Genomic DNA, 26,681 nt, shown 5'->3' on the forward strand with positions numbered 1-26,681 from the left:
ACATCTTTGTCCCCTTCAGGAGAAACAAGTTCTCATTTTCTGTTGGATCAGACAATGGTGCCTTTTCTGCTTTCTGTGAAAGCTGTATCATTGCAAAGTTGGATCAGAGGATTACTGCAACAGACAAAAACAGTAGAGTGGGACCTTCTGGAGATTTTGGGAGAGAAAGTAAACCCCACTGCCTTAAAATACACTCAGTTGTTCTGAATATGTTTCTTTAGATTCTGGGATAAACCTCCTGCCATATGGATGAAATGCTGTTGACTTCTCATGGAATCTGTGTAAAGCATACTGTGATTTAATGTATGACATGTAAATATATTATAGTAGTAAATGAACTGAAAATGGAGCAAAACAATATACTATCAATATAATCTTGTTCAGTTAACAGCCATTGTAGAATATCTAGGGGGAAGATTCTGTGCCTCTTGCAGCCTAATGTGTGGCTTTTAAAAGAAAATTAATTCAGTTATATAGTAGATCTTCTCTCAACATGTTTTCTGATGAAAATAACCTGTTTTTATGAAATAAGACCCCTGACAGAAGTTTGAAGATAAAGAGATGCATGCCATTCATGATTTTGTTGCATGAAACAATATATTGTTTGCAATGTTTAAAGCATGCCATTTTTAATATCCTCAGAATAGAAAACATTGTCAATTGAATCTTTCACTAAGAATTGACCATATTTTTAGAAAGTTAAGCAGCTGTCAAAAAGCTCATTTTAATTAAGAAAACTTTTCATACTCACTGATGTTTGCAGTCGAGTGGGATCTCCTACTAGCAGTGATTAGGCAATCTTGAATACCACTTCAGAGTTTCCAAACTCAATGCAGTGTTTGTGGGAGGGATATCTGCTTTCTGGTTGGTGTGATACAGTTGATACATTCCTGAGTTTCCTTCATTCAAAGAAGTTGGGTCTTTTTTTTGGTACAGGATGCTATCAGTATAAATGTGACTTGCTTTTAAAGTGCAAATTTTTGAGGATTTGGTGATATTCTGATCGTATGTCTTTGCCAATGTTATTAATCAAATTTTGAACTGTTTGCTTGTGAAGTGCCCAAAGTTGAAGGGTACGACCGCAAGTAACATCTGTTAGTCATCAGGTCTTAATGTTTCAGTTGGGGCTGCCAAAATACGATCTTGGTAACTAGTGTAGTCCAAAATACACATTATTGTTACGTAACATGTTTACAGAACTCCCATGCAGATTTAATTTTATTATTCTTTTAAAAAATGCAGTATTGTATCCCAGAATACTTGTTTATTATTCTTAGTGCCATTGAAAAGACCAATGTTTTGTGTTAATAGCAACAAAGCAACAATTCACAACAGCTCTTTATACCAATATCTGGGCCCTTAAAGACAGGAAGTGTGAATGTACAATGCTTTGATAATGTCAGTGCCAGACTAAGGTGCTTTGTCATGATTTTAATACAGTATGCCCTGAAACGCCAAAAGAGCATCTTGATTAAAACAAAACAATTTAAAATATTCTGAAAATAAATAATAGATCTAAGAAAGGAAACATTCTCACCTCAGTGTGGTTAACTTACACATACATTACAATATGCTAGAGAAACACTAAATTTAGTGTATATGAAAATACATTTGTAGCTTTTACTATACAAGTAATCTAAAGTGGAATCTATATCAAATGCTTTTCTGTGGCTGAAAAGGGATTTTCAAATGGACCGTCAAGTTAGCATTTGATTGCATTAAAGAAAGAGAAATCATCTTATTGTGACTATTCCAATGGTTTTGCTTCCATCCCCTATGGCCCTTCTGTTCTTCACCCGAGAACCGACAATGCGGCTCCTCACCAGAATTATGAAGTATGTTGATTGGACATGAGTTTTAAAATACCGTATATATGTCTGTAGATATTTCAATGTGCTTTAGTATCACCCAGCCCACCTCTGTGTAAAATATTAAATGACCTTTACTGTCCAATTTGGAAAAATGTTTTTTTCAGCCCCATGTTGAAAGGGTGCCTTATAAGTAGGCCTCATACTCTGTATAATATTTGTCCATGTAATCTTTTAAAAAAATATAATTTTAGTACACAATGTTTTCTCTGTTTTTGGTGTGTCATATTTTACTGAAAAAGCACAATATCTTGAAATCTGTTTAGGGCACAGCGCATGTAAGGAATATAATGTAGATGTTACGTTGAGGCCAAATGTAAGGCTTCTGATAGTCCACCAGACAGGGCCACATCATCTAGATCTTGCTCAATGTCTCAATATCCTGTCCCTATTATTAACAACATGAGCTGTTATTTAAATTTCTCAGATCCTGAAAGAAAAAATTAAATGATGGGCAGTGCGGAAAAAAAAAGAGGTTCTTTCAGTCTTTTTGCACCTTTAAAGTGTTGCATGTTCTCAGGTGGTCTGCAGTATTAGTAGGCCAGCAAATGTGTTATCTTGTGGGTTGTTGCGCTCTATAGTTCCCTGCACCAGCTCTAGAAGGAGTTCCTCTCCTTGCTCCATCTGCAGGATGCAGACACGTGTTGCAGGTGCACCCAACTTCCTGGGGTTCTGCCGTAAGGAGGCAGCTACCTCTCCACCTCTCTTTAATTGAGCCAGAGATGGGCCTGGTCCAAAGTCAAGTGTCACCACAAAGAGATAGACACCAGAAGTAGGAGCACGAAATATGCCTGTTTTTGGTGAGTAAAGCTGTCCATGATTTAGGGCCACGCTTTCAAAAAGGATTGTGCCAGATCCATTAGAACCTTCTGTACTGCTGGCCAGGAACATAACTGGACTATCTGGGTGCTGACGAAGTACTGTTTGGAATCAAATAATAATGGTAAGGTATTAAAATGTGAATGCTGAGAGAAAGCAAAAAGGGGACGTGATAGTGCAATTACAAATGACTTTCACTGGGGGTGCTCTTGTCATACAAATAAAACATCAACTAACCTGTACTCTAGATTCAATATGAATCAATCGTGGCCACGATTTGACTAAAAGTTGCAGGAATGAATTCTTATTTTGTGGCCATGATATATATGATATATATATACTTTTTACTACTTTTTACTTTGTACTTTTTATATACTTTTATATATATATATATTTTTTTGTCATGTCATGTGAGACTAATTATAATTATAAAACAAGTGCAGTGCAGGGAAAAAAAACAAGAATTTAGAGCGTAAGAAAAATTGTTAAAGGGACAGTTCACACAAAAATGAAAATTCTGCCATTAATTACACACCTTCATGCCGTTCCAAACCCGTAAGACTTTCCTTCATCTTCGGAACACAAATTAAGATCTTTTTGATAAAACAGAGCTTTCTGTCCTTCTTTTGACAGCTACACAACTGTCATAAATACACAAGTGTCATAAAGAGATCATAAAATTAATCCATATGAATTGAATGGTTTAGTTTCTGAAGAGACACTGTCACTTTATATGATGAACAGACTGAACCAATGAGGTTTGTTCTCACGCATCACACAGGTTCAGTTGAGCTTCTGTTTATGTTCTCTGATCAATGTTTATATGTGGATAAAAGCCTTAATTAAATGTTCATCATATAAAGCAAAAATTTGGACTAAACTGCTCAATTCATATGGATTACTTAGTTTTACAATCTCTTTATAAACTTTTTGAGGCGTCAAAGTGGTAGTTGCATAGCTGCCAACGGAGGGACAGAAAGCTCTCAGATTTCATCAAAGAGATACAAATTTGTGTTCTGAAGCTGAACGAAAGTCTTACTCATTTGGAACGACATAAGAGTGAGTAATTAATTGACAGAATTTTCATTTTTGGGTGAACTATCAGAGTTTGACAAGTTTTACACAGTACTATATGTTTAAACATCTCCTTACCTGCAGACTCCAGTGATGCATCTCTCTTGCTGCGGAAATTCACTTGGTCCCCTGTCTGAACAGTTCTTTTGTCTGCTCTCTTCTTTTGTTTCTTGTTTTGTTGCTTTGCTTCCTTTCTCTTTATCAAAGCTGACAATTTATCCAAATCCACCGACACTCCAGAGTCAGCAAGTCCCTCTGTGTTACTGAAAATGCCGTTAAAAACTCCAAGGTGGGTCTCGAGGTCCTTACGCAAAGTATCTACCTCTGCCTGCAGTTTTACCTCCACACCACTAGTGGCAGCAGTTTTATTGCAGTTGCAGCAAGAAGGACATTGATATTCCTCAAGCTGTTTGATGTGAGCTCCAAGCTCTTTTACAGTTTTCTCTAAAGTCCAGAAGTCATCATCAGAGTAATCTGGCAGTTCCTTGGACAGGTCAAAGTTTTCATCCCCACGTCTCCTTCTGGTGCCCACTGAGGCCCAGTCTGCAAGCACAGAGGGCTCATCTGCTGCCGTCACCTCAGAGGTAGCAGAGTTCACCATTGAGGCCAAGCTGTGGCTGTGTTCAATGATCTGCTCTTGCATGTCTCTAATGCTTTCCCTCAATTCTGGTATAGAGTAACGTTTCTGGTCCTGAGGAGAACCGTTTCTGGTCCTCCTTATGAACTCCAGCACCTCTTCCCCAAGCAAAATCTGTAGCACCTCCGAGTGACGAACGGCATCCTGAAGCAAGGTGTTGAAAATGCTACTTAGGTGCTCAATCTTCTCGAAATTGGTCCTGTTCTGCTCCTGGAGTGTTTTAATATCCTGCTTGCTGTCCAGGAAAGAGGTCATGAGATGGGTCACTTTTTGCTGTAATATTCTGCTCTTTTCCTGCTCAAAAGCAAGGGACCGTTGCACATTCAGTAGCCCTTGTTTGAGGTCTTCCACAGATGGAACCCAAGCGGCATCGTCCCGATTGTCCAACATCTCCTGTGCCTCACGCTCCCGTGCCAACTTGTTTTCATTCGCTATCTCCATCACGTTAGCTACAGTTTGTTCCAACTGCGTCACAGATACTCCAAGAGCGATACAGTCACATTCCCCACTTGCTGAACTTACATTCTTGTAATACTCTGTATAAAGATAGTCAACATCGGATTCCATCTCCTGCAGGGCTTGCTGGAGAACGCTGATGTTGCTGCTAAGCTCATTAATACGGTCAAGGACTGCTACCTTCGCTGCCTCCACCTCCAAACCAGTCTCCATAAACTGAATCTGGCTGTTGCGGCCAGTCTGGACTATTTTATTGTCCAGATCTCTCCAACCATTCTGGAGGTCGTTGATGTTTGCAGTCACTTGTTCGTGGCCTTCAATCAAGGCACTAAGTTCCACTGTGTTGTTGATGACTTTGTTATCCAGACGCGTGATGGCCTCCCAGACAGCTGTGCTGTCATGAGACTGACTCTGTATGGGATCAACCTTATTTTCAGGCCGAATCTTCTGAAATTCCTCGTCCAGCCTCTCTTGCTCTTGTATCACTTCAGACATTGATGTGTTCAGAGACTGGAGGTTTACCTAGAGCAAGAAATATACATTCAGTACAATTGTTATGCATGTGCAAAAATCATCTGAGGTCGAGTAAAAATTCTGACCTGCAAGAGCTTTTGGTGACGTTTGATTTTGACATCTAAGTCCGTCTTGAAATTTGTCAGGTTGTAGTGTAACATGGTATGCTGCGCATGGAGCCTTGCTTCTACCTCATGGCGATGGTTGTGAAACTGAGCTTTCACCTCCTCGAGTTTCTGTAAACTCTCCCTCAACTCAACCTCAACAGCCTCCTGTAGATTGTGCTTCTCACCACCAACTTCTAGAGGCTCAGTGACCCTTCCCTGCCCCTGATCAAATCGGATTTGGGCCATGTCCCGCTGCAAACCCTGCACCTCCTGAAAGAGCCGTTCCAGGGTTAGATTGAAATTCTCCAAGACAGGTTGCAGCTGAGACATCACAGCCTCTTTCAAGAGCCCATAGTGATCAGGGTGAAGAACGCCTTCATTTACAGCATAAGGGTCTGAAAAATGATGGACAGACATCTTCTAGACATGTGAACTTTGAATTAACCTTGTTTAGAAAGAATCTTATGAACATGAACAAGCAACTTACAAAGAGGGGAATCCCAGAAACAGTAATGTTTTGGAGAATAATAACCACATTGCCAATAATAGAAATGTGATACTATTCTTGGATAATAATTTTCCCTGTGGTACTCTTTGTCCTGTTTGACTTTCTATGCTGCTCATGAGGAAACATCAATATCATGTCTGAAAGATTTATATCTTCATTTCCAGTTAAGGCTGGGTCATTCATCTGAACTTTGAACCTTTAACTGACCAGTCAACAGCCCAGGGTCTTTTACATCCCATGCGATGAAATAAAGTATGTGTGTGGTACATTTTGATCATGAGTGCATAAGTTTAAGGAAGGAGGTTTAAGCAGGAAGAGATCTCTACATGCAGAAGTTCCCTGCTGGGAACCTGACATAGAGGTCATGTGCCATTTTTATTCTTTTTATTCACATGCTGTCAAAACACTGTCTGGAAAAGCTTCAGAATTTATGCTCCTGCTGCTTTTTCCTGATGTTGTAAAGTCTAGGATATATAATTGATTCATGTTTTATTACCCTGACAACACTGTTTTTACTATTTGAACCACATTTCACACAGACACAAAAGCTCTTCTCCTACCGAGAACAACAGGGAAACAAGGGGAAAATTCTCCATTCAAACTTCAACGTTTTTTCTCTTTCTTTTGTCTTATTTTTGGAAGAGAATAAACTTTTAAAAGAGCCTTTCAAGCGTTATTTATGTGACAAATATGTCCTTTCATCAATAATAGTGCAGTTAGGGATGTGTGTGGCTGGATTCAATTTATATCTGAAGCACTGTGTCATTTCAATAGACCATTACATCACGCTCACAACCATACAATGTATGTGGGACATTTTCCCAGGGAAAGAGAGGATATCCTGTGCAGGAACTAGTAATGTGAAGTGATTTGTTGAGGAGTTGTTATCAAAAAGGAAAGGAGGTTTTTCCATTATTTACTGTTCTGTTAATCCGGCATCCTCTGCATAGTAGGATATAAGAGAGACCGGCACTTGACGAGACAGACACAATAATATCCCCATAATATCTCTGACAATGCATATTACAACCAAAGGAAGTGTCTAGTAACCATTTTGGTATGGATTACACACATGTTCTGTTTTCAGTAGTGTTTGTATTTACAAGAGATTGGGAAGAGAGGCCTTTTTTTGAGAATATTACAAGAGGATATTATAGATGAAAATGGATAACTGCCAATATAGAGCGCTACTGGAATTACATATTTTTGTTGGCCAACCCAGAAGTTAGCATCACCCTGGTTCCCTCGGCGAAAACCCAATAGGAATTTTCCATTAACTTTCTGTGACCAACAAAAGTTTGTGATTATTACACGTTTTGTTCACCAAGGCAATCTTCACAATAGACAACTTTTTATGACTCGTCAAACCTAAATACGATTGGCAGAAGTAAAAAGCGAAACTTTTTATTTCAAATCCATAAGTTGAAAATGTGAAGTTAAAATAGTTTGCAAGTATGCGAGTATAAACTTAACGAGGGAGTAAATGCTGACTAATGATGTTTTTCTTTTTTCTTTAGACACTCGTTAGCAACCGCCTTTGTCAAGAGGCATAAGTGGGGTATTACTGATGAATTTTATGTTGTAGAATAAGAGTGAGCCTATGAGAATAAAATCTCAAGCTTGTGTTTAACCACAGACCTTAGCTAAGCCAATACGTTTTTTAATAAGTGGCAGCTGTCATTTTCACTTATTTGTAATTTTTAGATGGTCAAAGCATACAGAATTTGTTGAATCAAATGGCATTTTCTTAAATTCTCATAGTTTGTACAAGTATGTGAGGTATGTTGCATGTAAAACTTAACATACCTCTCCTCTCAAAGTGGTGACTGTTATGTTGGTCATGGCCAGCATGAGGGCTGTGCTCATAATCATCGATGGGCTCCGTTGCAGTTTGATTCTCTAAATCGGGTTGTTGAGCTTCATACAGTGGCCCGCCAAACATTTGGAAATCATTCTGCTCTCTGTTCGCTTGATTTAGTTTATTATATCCTTAAGAGAAAGAAGGAAAAAATGTAGAACCAAATGTTATGTGACGTTTCACCACTGTATTTATCGATGGAAACTTTGCCATCAGACAGTTTTGTTACTTGTTATTCACTGCATGAATGCAACCTGAGCACTTTGACCTGTGCGTTTGAATCTCAGGAAGGTCATTAGTAGGAGTGCTTAGTATCAGATTAATCAGCAGCATGGGAATTTCCAAGTTTGTGTCCAAAGCCTTTGTTTGTGTCCCAACAACCAGCTCAAAGGATTATTTTTAGAGCTGTGGATTTGACAGCCTCCTCTAAAACATGCTATTATTCTAGTTTGTTCCAGTGCATGTGTGTATTTACCCAAGACCATTTTGTTTTGTCCATGCTCGGACTGAAGCGCGGTCACACCCGTTAACACTCTGTGTGGGCTCGCTCCTTGCCTTCAGAATACTCATACGCCCTTTTCCGTCCTCCCATGTGGGCCAATAACTTTCCCATAGCCAACCAATATTTGCACAAACACACTTTTGTCATTTCCTCAGTTTGTTTCAGCGGCCAGGACACAGATGGGACCCAAAGAATGTCTGTCTGTCACAGGAGTCATGCTCGGCTAGAATGATGTATTAACCAATCAGTATCCAGTGCTTCAACTAACCATGCTGTATTAGAGACTATTCAATTACAGACTGCAAACATTTAGATTAACTTCAACTTATTTTAAAGCTTAAAACGTTTTTGCATCACATACGTCTTTCTGTCGCTTCATGTCCTCCCGGATGTGGTCTGCCTGCCATGGTGGGGTCTTGAGACTCAGAGACGTGGCCATCTGTGACTGACAATAGAGCACAGAGAAAAACTGAGAGAATGCAATATATTTTTTTTTATGTTTTGAAGAACATATGGCACCTCACCAGTGGAAAGCATCTTTTACACAAGCCATTTTACATCCAATTAAGACAATCTAGTCTAGTTTACAGCAATTACCAATGAAAGAGCCAAACTTGTTCATTAGAAGGGGGGTGTTCGCATACAGTACTTTTGGCCAAGCAGTGTATTCAAATCTATGGAAGCTTGTTTCTGCCACTGAATAAAAAATAAAAAAGGTATAATTGTGACTTTTTATTTCGCAATTCTGACTTTTTTTTTCTCAGAATTGTGTGATATAAGCAAATGCGAGTTATAAAGTCAGAATTGCGTGATATAAAGTCGCAATTGCATTAAAAAGTATAAAGTTAAAACTCGCCATTGCAATCTTACAATTATGAGAAAAAAAGTAAGAATTGTGAGTTTATAACTTGCAATTTTGATTTTATTTCTCGCAATGGTGAGTTTATATCTCTGACATTTTATCTTGCAATTCTGACTTTATTTCTCATAATTGTTTATAACTCGCAATTCTGAAATTTTAACTCACAATTCTGACTTTTTTCTCAGAATTGCAAGTTATAAACTCACAATTGTGAGAAATAAAGATAGAATTTATATCTCGCAATTGTTTGTTTAATTCTGACTTTATTTCTAAATTTGTATTTCTAAATAAAGTCAGAATCGCGAGTCATAAACTCACAAATGCGAGATGTAAACTCACATTTGTGAGAAAAAAAAGTCAGAATTGTGAGATAAAAAGTTGCAATCACCTTTTTTTTTTTTTTATTTAGTGGCAGAAACAAGCTTGCATACAAATCTCTACTGTTGCTATATTTATACAAAAGAGAAGAATATCAAAATGTTTGGAGATTGTGACACTATTGTTGCAAACCAATTATCAATTTATCACTGACTTATGAAGCAAGTCAGCACCTCTTGTAAACGCAATATAATTAATTTCATTTGAATTTAAAGAGCAGCAGTCAACATCCAAATCCTTTATTTTATCATGAGTGCATAAGCAAGAATTGCTTATATAGCTTTGTAAATACCTGCAGTTCCCATTCAGTCGGTCACGTTCGACGTACGTCGGACAGACCGACGAATAGGAATCTCGCTAGAGAGGCCAATCTACTTCGAGTGTAACTAAACGAGCCAATGCACATTGGCATGCAATCATATGCATCAGCTGCTTGCCTCGCAGCGCGGGTATATAATGAGCAGCAGGTGCGTTGCATCTTCAGCTTTTCGCTTCGGAGCCAAACCTTCTCAACACTGAAGAAGATAGCTACTGAAACCACGAGTGTGAACGAGTCTGCTCTTCGAGACGTCTCTTGGTTGCGGTGCAGGCGGACAGCGCAGCAGCGGGGCCGATTTCTCCTTTGTTTTTCTTTGCCTTTTTTATTTGAGCAAAAGCTGTAATCAGCGTGAAGGCCGTTCTCACGGCTGGTGAAACGGTGCGCCTAGAGCGCTAAAAAGCTGTTATTACAGCTGGTAAGAGAGCGCCTTCAAGGAGAGTGCACACGACAGGCTGCACATTTCCCTGTCTGTGCTGCAGCGGCTTTTCCCCTGCGTGCTTCAGCACCTAAAAGAGTCAGTCCTTGAAAGAGCTTACACGAGTAGTTCGCGTCTTTTTAAAGATGTCGTTCTACTTGTGTGTTTCTGGATGCGGTCGTTACCTGGCGCCTCGGGATGGTCACCAGCGCTGTATCGCGTGCTTGGGCTTAAGGCACGCTGAGGCGGCGTTTGTGGACGAGTCATGTACCCATTGTGGGAAGATGACCGTCGCGGAGCTGCGGTCGAGACTCCACTTTCTGCAAAGGGGTGGAGTCCCGGTCCCGACGCCTCGTTCCAATCCTCCTCAGAGGGTTGCTTCGGGCGGCGGGGCTGGTGACTTGAGGATCACGGTGAGCGCGTTTCCTTCGGGGAACCAACCCCCTAGGAACCCTCACCCCTCTTGCTCTCCGCAGCCAGTAGAGCTGCCGGGGGAACGCGGTGGACCACCCCAGAGGTGTGTACCATCCGTATCCTTCGGAGCTCCCCAAGACGACCGGATGTCGATCGCTGCATCGGAGGGTGAGCCTGACGCTTCTGGGGATGACGATTCGGCGCAGCTGCCTCCCTCGGGAGTGACGACTGTGCCCGATTCAGACCCGGAAATGATGGCTATGCTTTCCCGGGCCGCCAACAGGGTCGGGCTCGTGTGGAACCCTCCACCGTGTCCCGAGCCCTCGAGGTTGGATGATTGGTATCTCGGGGTGGCAAGGGCTGGTTCTCAGCCCCCCACCCCAGTGCCTTTCTTCCCGGAGGTGCATGAAGAGCTCACTGGCACGTGGACGGCACCTTTTACTGCCCGAAGCCGTGTCGGTGGGTCCTCCTCCCTCACCACCCTTGATGGTGGAGCGGCTAAGGGTTATACGCGCATACCCCCTGTGGAACGGGCCGTTGCTATGCAACTGTGCCCTAACTCCACCTGGCGGGGGAGCCGTCTCTCCCTTCCCGGGCCTGTAAGTACTCGTCGGATCTTACCGGCAAGGCTTATCAGGCCTGTGGGGAAGCCGCTTCCGCCTTACACGCTATGGCGTTGTTGCAGGTCCATCAGGCCAAGGCACTGAAGGACCTGCACGAGGGTGGTCACGATCCGCAAGTTCTACAAGAACTTCGTGCCGCGACGGACCTCGCGCTCCGAGCGACGAAGGTTACGGCGCGGTCAGTGGGTCGTGCGATGTCCACCATGGTGGTCCAGGAACGCCATCTCTGGCTGTGTCTTGCGGACATGAGGGATACCGACAAAGTCAGGTTTCTTAATTCCCCCGTGTCCCAGACCGGCCTCTTCGGCGACGCGGTCGAGAACTTTGCCCAACAGTTCTCGGCTGTACAAAAGCAGTCAGAGGCGATCAGTCACATCCTGCCGAGGCGGTCAGCTGCTGCACCTCCACCGCCGGCGGCACCTCAGACTGCCCGTCGCCGAGGGCGCCCCCCTGCAGCCGCCCCCGCTCCGACGCCCCAGCAGCAGCAGCCTCCATCCAAGCGGCGTCGTGGAGCCGGTCGCGGGCGGGGTGCCCAGCCCGTCCAGCCACCCCCTAAGAAGAAGGGTTGCAAGGCTAAGTCCAAGCGGCCCTAGGACGGGCGACCCGGAGATGGACGGGACTGCTCTTCAGGAGGTGGTGACCGCACCGCTCCTTCCCCCGGAGGAGGGCCGGGTGGAGAATCTTTTGTTTCCCCTTTTTGATCCGCCGCTGGCTCAACGGCCAGCGGTACCCAAATTTTCAATAAAAGAGCAGTTTCCTCTATCTCCGGGTCCGAAGAGGGCTCGGAGAGCAGTGGGAGGGCTAGAACCTCACCACTCTCATCCACCTCTTCTGTCGCCAGCGGACAGCAGCGAGCAGCAGGTAGGCAAAACCTCGACTGCTCCCTCTGTCCACCCGTGGAAGCAGGTAAGTGTTGCACAGCACACTGTGACCCCGCTTCGGGCCGCCTCACACAGAGAGCCTCCCGGGCCGCGTCCCTGCGTTCCACCTCGCTGCCCCGCGGCGGGTACGCCGGTGGTCCCCTTGGTGCCGCTTGCGCGGTCTCTGGGAGCCTGGCTAGCGCTCCCCAGTCCGTCTCGCTGGCTCCTTCGGACCATCAGGCTCGGCTATGCGATTCAGTTCGCCCGGCGCCCCCCAAGTTCAGGGGCATCCTCTTCACTACAGTGAAAGATGCCGATGCCCCTGTTCTGCGTGCGGAGATCGCAGTCCTACTGGCGAAGGACGCGATAGAGCCGGTCCCTCCAGCCGATTTGAGGTCGGGGTTCTACAGCCCCTACTTCATTGTACCCAAGAAAAGCGGCGGGTTACGACCGATCTTGGACCTGCGAGTTTTGAATCGGAGCCTTCACAAGCTACCGTTCAAAATGCTCACGCAGAAACGCATTTTCGAGTGCATCCGTCCCCGAGATTGGTTTGCAGCGATCGACCTGAAGGACGCGTACTTCCATGTTTTGATTCTTCCGCGACACAGGCCATTCCTGAGATTCGCGTTCGAAGGTCGAGCATATCAGTACAGAGTCCTACCCTTCGGGCTGGCCCTGTCTCCCCGCGTCTTCACGAAAGTCGTGGAGGGAGCCCTTGTTCCCATGAGAGAACAGGGTGTTCGCATTCTCAACTATCTAGACGACTGGCTTATCCTAGCACAGTCTCGGGATCAGTTGTGCGAACACAGGGATTTGGTGCTCAGTCACCTCAGCCAGTTGGGGCTTCGGGTCAACTGGGAAAAGAGCAAACTCGCCCCAGTGCAGAGGATCTCTTTTCTCGGTATGGAGTTGGATTCGGTCGAACAGATAGCACGCCTCACAGAGGAACGTGCTCGGTCGGTGTTGAACTGCCTGAATACGTTCAATGGCAGGACAGCGGTCCCACTGAAGTTCTTTCAGAGGCTCCTGGGGCATATGGCGGCTGCAGCGGCTGTAACACCGCTCGGTCTGCTTCATATGAGACCGCTTCAGCACTGGCTTCACGGCCGAGTCCCGAGATGGGCGTGGCAACGCGGCACGTTCCGGGTGCCAATCACTCAGGAGTGCCGCCGAACCTTCAGTCCGTGGTCGGACCCTTTGTTTCTTCGGGCAGGAGTGCCCCTAGAACAAGTGTCCCGGCATGCTGTGGTTTTCACAGATGCTTCTGCCACCGGCTGGGGTGCCACGTACAACGGGCATGCAGTCTCAGGGGTTTGGACGGGACCCCATCTGCATTGGCACATCAATTGCCTCGAGTTGCTGGCAGTACGCCTTGCTCTGAGCCGCCTCAAAGGCCTGCTTCAGGGCAAGCATGTACTGGTCCGTACGGACAACACTGCGACCGTTGCGTACATCAACCGTCAAGGTGGTCTACGCTCCCGTCGCATGTCGCAACTCGCCCGCCATCTCCTCCTGTGGAGTCGGAAGCATCTGAGGTCGCTTCGCGCCATTCATGTCCCCGGTGTGCTCAACCGTGTGGCCGACGAGCTATCACGAGCTGCGCTGCCCGGAGAGTGGCGACTCCACCCCCAGGTGGTTCAGCTGATCTGGAGAGAGTTCGGAGAGGCTCAGGTAGACCTGTTTGCCTCACCAGAAACCTCCCACTGCCAGTTGTTTTACTCTCTGACCGAGGGAACACTCGGGACAGATGCACTGGCTCACAGCTGGCCCCGGGGCCTGCGCAAATATGCGTTTCCCCCAGTGAGCCTACTTGCACAGACCCTGTGCAAAGTCAGGGAGGACGAGGAGCAGGTCTTGTTAGTTGCGCCTTACTGGCCCAACCGGACCTGGTTCCCAGAACTCTCACTCCTCGCGACAGCCCCTCCCTGGCCCATCCCTCTGAGGAGGGACCTCCTCTCTCAGAGATGGGGCACTCTTTGGCACCCGCGTCCAGACCTCTGGAAACTCCATGTCTGGTCCCTGGACGGGACGCGGAGGTTCTAGGTGACTTACCCCCTGAGGTACTTAACACCATCACTTCGGCACGTGCACTGTCTACGAGACGTGCTTACGCCTCGAAGTGGAACCTGTTCGTCGAGTGGTGTTCTTCTCGTCGAGAAGACCCCAGAAGATGCTCGATCGGAGTCGTGCTTTCCTTCTTGCAGCAAGGGTTGGAGCGTAGGCTGTCCCCCTCCACCCTCAAAGTCCATACTGCTGCCATATCCGCTTACCACGACCACATAGATGGCAAATCTGTTGGTCAGCACGACCTGGTCATCAGGTTCCTTAGGGGCGAGACGGTTAAATCCTCCTCGTCCCCCTCCATACCCTCTTGGGACCTTACTCTGGTGCTCAGAGCACTCCAGATTGCTCCCTTTGAGCCTTTGCTGTCAGCAGACTTAAAGATTCTCTCTATGAAGACTTTGCTGCTGGTGGCATTGGCCTCCATCAAGAGGGTAGGGGACCTGCAGTCATTTTCGGTCGACGAATCATGCCTAGAGTTCGGGCCGGGTGACAGCCACGTGGTACTGAGACCCCGGCCTGGCTACGTGCCCAAGGTTCCTACCACTCCCTTCAGGGACCAGGTAGTGAGCCTGCAAGCGCTGCCCTCGGAGGAGGCAGACCCAGCCCTGGCTTTGCTCTGTCCAGTTCGCGCCTTGCGACTGTACTTAGACAGAACTCGAAGCTTCAGGACCTCAGACCAGCTCTTTGTCTGTTACGGAGGCCAGCAGAAGGGAAAGGCTGTCTCCAAGCAGAGGATGGCCCACTGGATAGTGGATGCCATCGCCCTGGCTTACCAAGCTCAGGGCGTGCCCTGCCCGCTCAGGTTGCATGCCCACTCCACGAGAGGTGTGGCATCCTCCTGGGCGCTGGCTCGTGGCGCCTCGCTAACAGACATTTGTAGAGCTGCGGGCTGGGCGACACCTAACACGTTCGCTAGATACTAGCCTTCGTGTCGAGCCGGTCTCCTCCCGTGTTCTCGCCTCAGGTCAGAGGCACGGAGAGGCCCCGGCTTAGTGTCGGCTTGCTGCGCTACATGCGCATTCTATTCTCCAGAGAGTCCCTACGGGCAGACCCTGTTGAGTCCTCCGGTTACCCTTCGGCAGCCGACGTGGCGGAGCGTCTGGCGCCAGGCCTATACTCCGTTGTATCCTTGAGAACTGGATTTAGGCTGGGTTCCATATGTGTGACCCTACGGGGATCCCATATGGCTTTTTCCACGGCTGCTCCTAAACGAAGCCCGTGTCTTTCCCTCTGGGAGAACCCATCTCTCATCGAGTGGAGTCACCCCAGTTCTTCCATATGTTGTACAACCTACAAGGTTAGTCCATATGTACTTATCCATATAACTCCTTCGGGGAAGGATATGGCTTCCGCAGCGTTCCTTATCGCATGTAAGGCTACGCTTTCCCAGCGTTATCCAATTGTCGCACTGAGTGGGTTTTGGGAACAACAGTGATCGACCCTCTCTGCGTGAGCCTGGTCCCACCATCCTTAGGCAAGGGGGTTCAGGTGGCTCACGTCAGAGCGCTGGAAGAGGGCAGCTCCTGTGGCGCTTTGGTAGGGATTCCTATTCGTCGGTCTGTCCGACGTACGTCGAACGTGACCGACTGAATGGGAACGTCTCGGTTACATAGGTAACCCTCGTTCCCTGAAGGAGGGAACGGAGACGTACGTCCCGTCGCCACAGGCGTTGTCCTGCTGATGCTGCCGCCTGCTCGGTTCGGCTCCTCAGCGAAAACCTGAAGATGCAACGCACCTGCTGCTCATTATATACCCGCGCTGCGAGGCAAGCAGCTGATGCATATGATTGCATGCCAATGTGCATTGGCTCGTTTAGTTACACTCGAAGTAGATTGGCCTCTCTAGCGAGATTCCTATTCGTCGGTCTGTCCGACGTACGTCTCCGTTCCCTCCTTCAGGGAACGAGGGTTACCTATGTAACCGAGACGTTTTCTTCTCTGCCACAAAGAAAAGTGTGGGATCTGCCCTGATGTGGCGCTAAGCACTTTTTCACATCAAATATAAACGTTGGCATGGATTTTAGTGTACACACACTCTCAAATCTGTGTGCACGTTTTATAAATGAGACCCCTTGTTTTTGGTTTCAGCATCATCTGTTGTGTCATATTGTTGTGGAAAGCTCATCAGTACCTGTCTCCTCACAGTTTTTCCCAGCATGCCCGGGGCAGCAATGCCACAGCAGTGCAGTGAAGATTTTCTGCCTCTCTCTGTACACTGGCCGAGTGGACAGCTTGTACCTGCATACAAATTAAGATTAAGTCAAGCTACGCACTTTGCAGATTAAGGTATAAGAAATATACCTTATTTCTCATTTCTCAAATACCTTTTCTATTCCAAACTACAAAATATAATTTATATTTATTATGCATAATATATATACAAATATTTAAGTAGTTTGAGAGCATTATGAAACTGACTCAGTGCTCAAAATAAAGCGTTCTGTGATTGGTGATGATTTCTCTGCAGAATCAATGTAGTTTTCCATCGTTGAACATGATTATTTAAAAAATAAGTTGAAATAATACAGGCTGGTGTCTTCAACAACATATTGATTAACAACCTTGTAGCTCACAGTAGGTTTATCTTTAAAAGTTTTTAAGTTATCATTCAAAATCAGTTAACCTGTGGAGAAAATGAATGAAAGAATGGGATTTTTTACTTCTGGAACCCGACTGTTGTACTCAGGGACGGATTATGACACAGTTGTGCCCTGGGCACGAACCTGTCTAAATGTCCCCTGGCGCTCCGTTAAGCCGGGGCAGGGTGGCGCTCCAATTTCTTGTTTGGCCGGGTGGCAGGGGGATTTTTGGCAGCTTGTCTGGGCCACCCCCACTGGTCTAGTGCCCTGTGCACGTGCCTGGAAGGCCTGAGCGTTAATCCGTCACACTCTATAGCAGGTGAGGGGAGCGTTTGAAAACAGTCCTTATTTTTGCAGTTCTGTTTGGTGCCTCTAGCAGCGCAGAAACTACACACTTCACATTTAAGATGTGTAATTCACTTACATGACTAGCTGGCAGTCTGGGGTGCCGTTAGGACAGGGACTCTGGGACTTAATGGTGTACTTCTCAGTTCCACAGGATACTGCCACAGTAACAGCACGCTTGTGAACAAATGCACACCAGTTCCTGGAAGAGAGAGTGAACGTCAGCCACACAACCTAATATGTACATTCTGTAGTTAGGAAACATCGGAAGTATCCAGTTCGGTCAAGGCCAGAGGTTCATTGTACTAATACAGTTTTAGTATGGGCTTGTGTTTAGCTGAACCTTTTCTCCTAGTTGTCAGGGTCAAGCCCAAAGATATTATCTAGAGGAAAATATTGAACTACAAATGACACATTAAGCCCTGTATTGTATTTCTTGGATTGTAACCATGGTAATCTCAAATTAATTTAAAGAATAAATGGCTGGATGTTTTCCTCAAAGTTCTTGGAATAAATGCAGTTTACAACAAGAAAATATTTCAGAACTTCCTTAGAATTTTTCAAGATTTGCGCTTAGGAACATTCTTAAGAACTTCTTATAATTTATCTTAAGAATTTTCTCAAATTCTTTCTTAAGAAGATGTTTGCGAATCTGGCCCCTGAACTAGTGCTATACATCAAGTAAGCATTTCAAAATTTTTGACAGTTTCCTTCAGCATATAAACTATACAAAGCACATGCATATTTAATGAGGTTGTTTAAGATTGGTTGTCTGTTGCTAAACAGCCTGATGTTACATTCTCACATACTGTATACCTTTGTATATAACTGCTTTTAAGGGTTAAAAGTGGTGCTAACCTCCATTCAAAACTACAAGTGTCAAACATTGCTTAATTCAGAGTGAAATAAAAATAAGCCATGAGCTGTGACAGTGACTTTACCACAGGTCAAGGGTATTCTTAAGACACCTTTCTACTATCTCCAACAAACAACAGACATGAGCGGAGCTCAGATCATATGTGTATGCAGAATTTTTGGATGCAATTTGAGCTTCAAATGCATTGAAATATTTGAACTTTGCATCAAGACCAATCAAAACTGTGAGATTAGAGAAAAACAAAGTGAAAATGATGAATATCTTTTCATTAAAATGTTACTTCTCTAAATGGGTGGTTGACTTTTTTTTTTTTTAACTGTTTTATAATTGTTAGATTATTTACATTGGTTAGCCATAGAAAACCTGTTTTTCTTTTAGACATACTTTGTGTGGATACATTCACACATTAATTATTCACTCATTTTACCATGGTTATTATGCAGAGTGTAACGGCTGCTTCACAACTAATTTGAAATTTCTGTGCGACTATCACAAGGGGGTGAAACATGACAATTGTATGCGAAAGGGCACTTTTAGGTACAGGGTGAAACATCTTGGTGCATTAATAATATACTGTAATGCAAACACCTAATCCAATCAGAATGAATCTGACCTATCCGTTTAAAAAAAATGTTGACCCAGAAAAAAGCAAAATGTAAAAAGCCTATCTTTTTTACTGGAAGTAAAACATGCTTTGTTTATAATAATATGGCAAACATTGGCATTTATACAAAGACTATAGAATAACACAAGACGTGTCACTCGTATTGTTTTGAATGGGAGAATGTGTAACGCGCAATATGGCGGAATAAGTCCCGCCTTCTAAAGCCAAGAGCCAATCGCCGACTGGTAAAGTCATCGCGTCACTTCAGCGGCCGTTAGAATAACCGGTTTCTATAGAAACAGTCAGACGCGCGCCTCCGAAGAGACGCGCATTTAGGTCTGCGCATGCGCATTAGCTTGATCCAGCCTGAAAAAAAGAGTTTTTTTTGTCATGATTCGAGCGTTTAGAAACTAAATTTATGAGTCGGTTGTTGTTAGATTTCATTGGTGATTTCAAATATCAAATTTAATCGTAAGGTTGACGAACAGTTTTGGAGAATTTGATGTTTCCCCATTCAAAGAGATAGGAGCTGCATGATGCCCAGGATGCCCGAGAGGCGTTTCAAAGATGACCGCCGAGTGAAATGACTTGTCTTAAAGGGACTTTGATTCATATCAACACATTAAACTTGTTTTGGCACACAATTGTTTCTTTTTGAACCAGGAACCAAAGAATAGGTATCTGGGTGCCAACGGCCATGACTCATTGTTAATAGAACTAAGAGCATAGCATCCTTGATCTGAATGGAAGTGAGGGAGAAAAAGTTCTCCATTGACTTACAATGATGTAAAGAATAGAGCCCCTTCTGAACTGGGCAAGTCCAAACACCCTGTTCCTGTTGCAACCATTAGGCAGTTGTGGCCTAATGGTTAGAGAGTCAGACTTGTAACCCGAGTCGCAGGTTTGAGTCTCAGTACCGTCAGGAACTGTAGGTGGGGGGAGTGAATGAACAGCACTCTCTTCCATTCTCATTACCCACAACTGAGGTGCCCAAGACAACCAACCCCCAATCACTCCATGGGCACTACAGCAAAAATGGCTGCCCACTGCTGGGTGTGCTCACAGTGTTTGTGTGTTCAATACTCACTGCTTTGTGTGCACTTGGATGGGTGAAATGCAGAGCACAAATTGGCTTAGTTACATGTCACGTCACTTTTTTCACTTTCCTACAAACAAGGATCTCCATTAGGAGATATATAAAACAGAAGGGTCACTGCTTCACACAAAGGTCAGAGAAGGTCCGTACCACGTCACAGGTTTAGAAGGGTTGGTTATGTACACTGCCTGAGGGTGGCTGACCAGAAAGACAAAACAGAGAGCTGATATTTCATTGGGTTCAGCTATGAGGTCCTTTTTCTGAGGTCACGGCAGTGCTGATGATGATGGGCTGCAGTTATTTTACATCAACAGAGCTGATCTTTGACATGAGTCTTTGTTACTGATTATGAGTAAACCATCAAGAATGACCAGAGATCATAGGTTTGTTGAAGTTAAAGGCTGGACAGATAAGGCTTTGTGGGCAGATGTATTTGGAAATGGTCCTTTGAGGAGGAACATCGGCCTTCTATTGGTTGTTGTAACTTGCTCAATCCTCTTGATGTATGATTCATAGTCCACAAGTAAGATGGGTCAAAACCTCCCAGCCAAATCCCTCACATCCACTGCCGAGTTGTGAATTGTTTGGGGTGTAATTGTTCAGTCTTTGGTCAATGGTTAATGCGCTCGGTATGAGTTTCAGAATGAGAAACTCTGTATTCACCTCTCCATTAATCAAACGTGAATGCAGGGCAGATCAAGTCAATGGGATCGGAACTTTTTGAAGGAGTTTTGATGATTAAATGACTGGGAATACGCCAGGTTGAGTTCTTGATTTGTGTAACGTATCATGTGGTTTTAAACCCACAGGCCATGACACATTCAACAAAGCCAAATGAATCGGTTAGGCAAAGTTGCACTTTGGTTATAAGCCAAAACACAACAAAAACAATTGTTCCAACACTATTGGTTCTTGCAATGGTTACATGGAGAGAAACAAGTAACAGCACTGTTTGTGGACGATTAGTAATACTTAGTGCATTTTAGACCATTAGACTATGAAACTTACAGCATGACTTATCGTAGAGAGCTTTATACAAGGTCTGAGCTGAAACAAAATACAACTGTATACCATACATGCCACAGTTAGTCTTAAATAAACAGCATGTGCTTGTTTCCGAATAGAATAAACTATGTGACAAAAAAAAAAAAAAAACAACAACTCACATTTCACAACGTGTCAGAATAAGGCAAATATGCGGTCATTCTTGTGCAACACAATGATTTTTCTAGTAATGCACACAAACTGAAAAAGTCAAACAGAGGGGACTTGTTTTGCAGTTGTAAAGGCATTTGTCTTTGTTGTTGTCTTTTTGAGTGGAGTTAACGCAAGGGGTATTTTAAGCATTACTTGGTCATTCCTCTGACATTATATTTGTCTTGATCACTTAGCTGACTGTAATGTGAAGGTAAAGGTAAAGGGATTAAATGTCTCAAGAGAAGTTACTTTGTAAAGCATGTGAATCATTTTAGTTTACATCATTTAGTTTAGCCTGTGATTTTGTTTCATTCTGGGGCAGACTGGGATTAAAGGATTAAGGGATGGGGCACAACAGGCTTCCTTCTCGTCTGCCTTCACCTAGGGCTTACGTTATCTTCTGTAACCCTAAGAAGGAGTTAAATTGGACTGGAATGATCTGGAACAGCATTTTGGCACCATTGATTCATCAACAAATTGGGCAGTTTGTTTGTCAATCCAATCCATTTACTGTATGATCCAGTCCAGTTTTAGTTGGATACACAGTACACACATTCTTTCTCCAGGAGTGAACTCCAATGTCACTATATCAAGCATTTTTTAGGTTTAAAAAAAGTTATGTACACAGCCAGGTAGAAATTTTAACCGCTTGTGTTAAAAGTTAGATATCTTTTTTTGCGTTAAAACATGACATATAGACTTAAGTGCTAAAAGCTTATTATATATACTGTATAAATCAGACTTGTTTTATGTCACTTCCGGACATCTCTGTAAGCACATTGCTTTTCTTTCCTGCTTTTTGTCTATTAGTGTCCCCTCACAGGAAGGAAGTGTCTGATGCTCTCTCCCTCCTGCAAACTTCCCTCATCCTGAGATCCTTACCCAACGAAGATACCCACGGACTTCCACGCATACAGACTGACATGACCTCTAACCTTAAGCCCCTTCATTTCATAGTTTCCTCTGGTCATGTGAATTTCATGAGAGTACTGCAAAAAAAAAAAAAAAAAAAAAAACTGTCTTAATCAGTATTTTTTTGTCTTGTTTTTTTAATAAAAACATCTAAAAATTCTTAAGATACATTTATTCAAGAAGCCTAACTGAACAAGATATCACTTGTTTTTAGAGAATGCAAACTATTTAAAAGTTTGGGGTTGATAAGAATTTTTTTTTTTTTGCTCAAAAAGTCTGCATTTATTTGATGAAAAATACAATAATATTGTGAAATATTATTACAATTACTACAGTTAATTTAATTTAAAGTAATATTGAAATTGTAACAATGTGCTTATATAAAAATTATTGTTTAAAACTGGTAAAAAAAATGCATAATGTTTACTTTCCTCAAATGTAAATAATATAAGGTTTCTTGACAAAAAAAGTAGAAGTGCAATCCTCAAGTCATTTTGGCAAGTGAACAGATGTGTTTTGAGTCTGAAATGCACAACAACAACAAAAAATATCTATAAAAAACAACAAGAAAAAAAATCTATTTGACTATATTTTAAAATTAATGTTGAAAACAGTTGTGCTGCTCAATATTTTTGTGGAAACAATGATACGTTTTTCAGAATTCTTCAATGAATATAAAGTTAAAAACAGCATTTATTTGAAATAGAAATCTTTTCTCACACTATAAATATTTTGACAGTCCTTAAAGTTGTAGTACTGCAGTGTATCTTGAATGAAGTCTAATTTTCATCCTAATTTTCAGCTTTGAAAAGTTGCTTTGATGCATTTATCAGCAGACGTTTACCCTACTGTATACAGAACTGAAATATTAAGACTGAACTTTAATGTTATTGTTTGACTTTTTAATCCTCTATACAGGCTTCTCATTGCCTCTCACTGTTGTCCAACAGCTGCAATAGATAAAACTCTCCCCATCCATGTCATGCTTTTGATTCTAGTCCAAGAAATAAAGCCCATTATAAGCTAGTGAAGTGGTCAGTTTATATTGACTTGAGCACAAAAGGAAACAAGGCTTTCGATGGACAGGACCTCTGTTGAGATTGGTTGAGACCCAAGAAATAAACTGTATGCAAAACTTTTTTAGGGCCAGGTCGTAAGCTAGAGCAGCTTCCTGAAATGGACACAGGATGAAAGTAGATTAACTCAAACCACAACAGAGAAAGAAGAGTGTGTGATTGGTTTTGAAATATAGAAACCTCATTCACAGGCATGGACAGAAGTACACTGGAGTGTCAGGTCAGAACTTCCATGATCAGATAAATACTGGGGATTTCAATGGCAAAAGACTTGGTGTCTTGTTTGTTTGACTTTGGCAAAACAAGGTTTAATTTCAAGAGAACATATAATTTGTTTTGACATTTGATGTGTTGTGATATTCCAACAGATGTTTCTGTTCAGAAAGCTTGACTTTGTGAAGTGAAATTTCTATTTAAGCTATTTCCGTCAATTTTTATTTAATTTTCTACAAAAGTACAAAATGTCATTTTCCTTCCTGTCCATAAGTACTCCAGATCCCTCCAATTCTCTGCACCTGGGCTTCAAACTCTCTCTTTGTCTCACCTCCTTTCTTTCTAGCTTTTCAGAGTTGCCCATGCATGCCAAGACATCGCATCACTAAAAAGGATCTTTTCTCTTATCCACAGATTCGCACCTCCCCTAAAGACCACCTGTTATTTAACAAGCCTTTTATGTTTACCCTAATGTAGGCTTTAATGACAAAAGATCCAACTATAAATGATTTATAGGTCATCATATCATAATTAATCCACTTATTTAAAAAAAATATTGACATTAAATCACATCGTTAATTCACCCAAAAATGAAAATAATGTCATTTATTACTTACCCTCATGTTGTTCTACAGCCGTAAGACCTTTGTTAATCTTCAGAACACAAATGAAGATAATGTTGATGAAATCCAGTGGCTCAGTGAGGCCTCTATTGAGAACAAAGCCATTCAAACTAGAATGGATACTTTGTGGATACAAAAGGTCTATAAAAGGTACTAAAAACATATTTGAAACAGTTAATGTGAGTTCAGTGGTCCTATCTTAATATTATAGACCCTTTTCAGCGCTGCGCTCGTTGTCTTTTGACTTCCGGCTTGTATTTCCACAGCGATCTTATGTATTTATGAATGAACTGCTCATTTTAATATCTTCTACTGACATTTGTTAAGACATCTGCTTTAAACATAACAATGCTCATGATAACTTTCATTAACTCTACAACACGTAAATCCATTTGCCATAGAAATGTACAGGGCTGCCGCAAAAACGGAAGTTCAAAGACAATATTCTTAAGATGGCAGCGCGCATGTTTCTCTGGAAAATAAGGTCTATAAAGCGCCAAAAAAAAACTAAATAAAGACTTTTCAACAATATCTATATGGGCCGATTTCAAAACACGGCTTCGGAGCTTTACGAATCGAATCAGTGAATCGGAGCAACAAATTTCAGCAGTTTAGCCTTTTGATAGGAGATCCGAATCACTAATTCGGAACAAAAGATTCAAAAAGCTCAGAAGCTTCATGAAGCAGTGTTTTGAAATCGGCCCATATTGAACCACTGAACTCATATGAACTGTTTCAAATATGTTTTTAGTACCTTTATGGACCTTCAGAGTTTGAATTGGCTTTGCTCTCAACAGAGGCCTCACTGAACCATCGGATTTCATAAACAATATCTTAATTTGTGTTCCGAAGATGAACAAAGGTCTTACGGGTGTGGAACGACATGAGGGTGAGTAATAAATGATGTTATTTTCATTTTTGGGTGAACTAACCCTTTAAATTATAGCATGGGAAATTAATTTCTGCTATAAAATTGAACATTATTTCATACAAATATAATGTAAAAATTTCTGTAGGTGGCATTTCAATGGCAAATGATCATTAATATCATCTAATGTTTCTGTAAATACCCCATATGTGTCTGATTATGTTTATTGTTACATTTTATTAAAAACAACACCTACAGAAATGCAATTTCTTTGAATTTCATTTCTTAAATTCAGCTTTTTTATAATTACATTTGTTCAATTGATAAATTACTGTACAATATCGGCAACCTCAAATCAAATTTAATCCAAATATAGTAACGGCATGAATTGCAGTTGAACAGGTATTCTCAATTCAATTCAGAACCCTTTTGTACCATTAATCAGACCCAAACCAGATGTTCTTCCTTTAATCACAACATGAATTACAACATGTTAAATAAAAACACTGTAGAGGGAGGGTGTTATCAGAGACTCAAGCCTGTATGCATCTGAGGTGAGGTAACAAGTGACCCAACTCAAAGATTAAACAGAGGTAGATCTCAAAGCGCAGGAAACATTTGGCTCTTATGTGTTCCAGGTAATTAGGCTGAATTACTATGGATTAGCCAGAGATAAGAGAAAACATATGGGCACTCTTGAGTCTTGACACTTTGAGAAGAAGTGGGGTCAGAGGAGACCTTTAAGAACAGAATTTTCTTAGCAACACAGGTACTTCCAAATGTTTGCTGAAATGCTTTTCCTGTTTAGTTTCCACATCAGTTAAACATTGATTGTAACAGAGATGGGAAAGATAAGAAACTTGAGGAAGTGATGGAGAGGAAGCCAACTCAATGTTTTTACAGCCATTCACAAGCTTAAACCTCATGTGCCATATACATTACGGTTTAAAAGTTTGGGGTCAGTTTTTTTTCCCCTTTTATTCAGCAAAGATGTATTGAATTGATCGAATGTGATAATAAAGACATTGTTACAAAAATTTGCTTTGATAAGAAGATAAGAAACTTGAGGAAGCAATGGAGAGGAACTGAACTTCACTTTGTTTTTACAGTCATTGCTTCACAAGCTGCTCTGCTTCCACCTGGGTGGCTCTCCAGAAAAAAAGAAAAAAGAGCTATAAAACCATACATGTTTTTTTATGGCATGCATGTAATGAGCCAGATTATGGCAGAATTACACTGGTGGACAACCCTCTTTTCCACAAAATCCTCAAGAGAAGAATTTGTTTTTGTACAGTGCGGTCATGATTATGTGTTTGAATCAAATGGAGCATGATGAATGAATGAGGAAGTGCAACACTTACCCAGTGCGTGGAAGAGAGCCCCTGCTCTCAGTTGTAGCTGATGTTTCCTCAGGCACATCTGGAGAAAGTTGTCCACGGCTGGGATCTTGGTGTCCATGACCCAGAGGATGGTGGACAGCTCCATAGACATCAGGGCTCTGCCTGTTTAGTCCTTCACCATGCTGAGGTGCTCCAAACCCTACCAGTGGAACTCTATGGTCCCATCCACCACCATCCGACATGTCTTTCAGTTCATCCTCCTCCTCTACCTCCGGGTCTCTGGCTCTGACCTCACACCGTGCTGCGAGAAGCAGCCCCTGGAGTAATACGACCAACCTCAGCACCACCATATCTGTATGCTCCTCAAAACGCACAGGAACTGGCACAAAGCAAAGGAGAACAAGATGTTGTGAAGCCGTTGCTCAGTGGTGCCTTATGGAAACTCTCCGCCCCCCATCTCGAAAATTATCCTCTCCCTCCCTTCTCCTGTCAGGCGCTCTTCGGAGTCCACACCCCCACCCCCACCTCTCTCTCTTCCTCTCCCTCCTCTTAATAGTTTCAAAGACCTCCAACAATCCTCGGAAATGAACCCCCCACCCACATTCAGCTTACTCCCCGTGGAAAGGTCGCTGAGCCTGGAACAATGAGGCCCGTCAGCTCTCAGGCTTTACA

General features: G+C 43.0%; 1 protein-coding gene across 2 annotated transcripts; it reads right to left on the minus strand.

Annotated features, from left to right (window-relative positions):
• Positions 1-2,378: 2,378 nt before the first annotated feature.
• On the minus strand, positions 2,379-26,428 carry mmrn2a (multimerin 2a). 2 transcript variants are annotated; one of them, XM_067386168.1, is made up of 8 exons: positions 26,031-26,428; positions 17,283-17,405; positions 16,411-16,517; positions 8,704-8,781; positions 7,789-7,971; positions 5,454-5,869; positions 3,840-5,376; positions 2,379-2,788 (listed from the first exon to the last, which is right to left on the minus strand). In XM_067386168.1, exons 1-8 carry the CDS (start codon positions 26,357-26,359, stop codon positions 2,385-2,387), a joined length of 3,177 nt encoding a protein of 1,058 aa, XP_067242269.1. In that variant the 5' UTR covers positions 26,360-26,428; the 3' UTR covers positions 2,379-2,384. The 2 variants fall into 2 exon arrangements, with proteins under 2 accessions (XP_067242269.1, XP_067242268.1); XM_067386167.1 differs by having other exon boundaries at positions 8,704-8,787.
• Positions 26,429-26,681: the final 253 nt, after the last annotated feature.

The sequence above is a fragment of the Chanodichthys erythropterus genome, chromosome 5 (genome assembly GCF_024489055.1).
Source record: "Chanodichthys erythropterus isolate Z2021 chromosome 5, ASM2448905v1, whole genome shotgun sequence".
Taxonomy (NCBI): Eukaryota; Metazoa; Chordata; class Actinopteri; order Cypriniformes; family Xenocyprididae; genus Chanodichthys; species Chanodichthys erythropterus.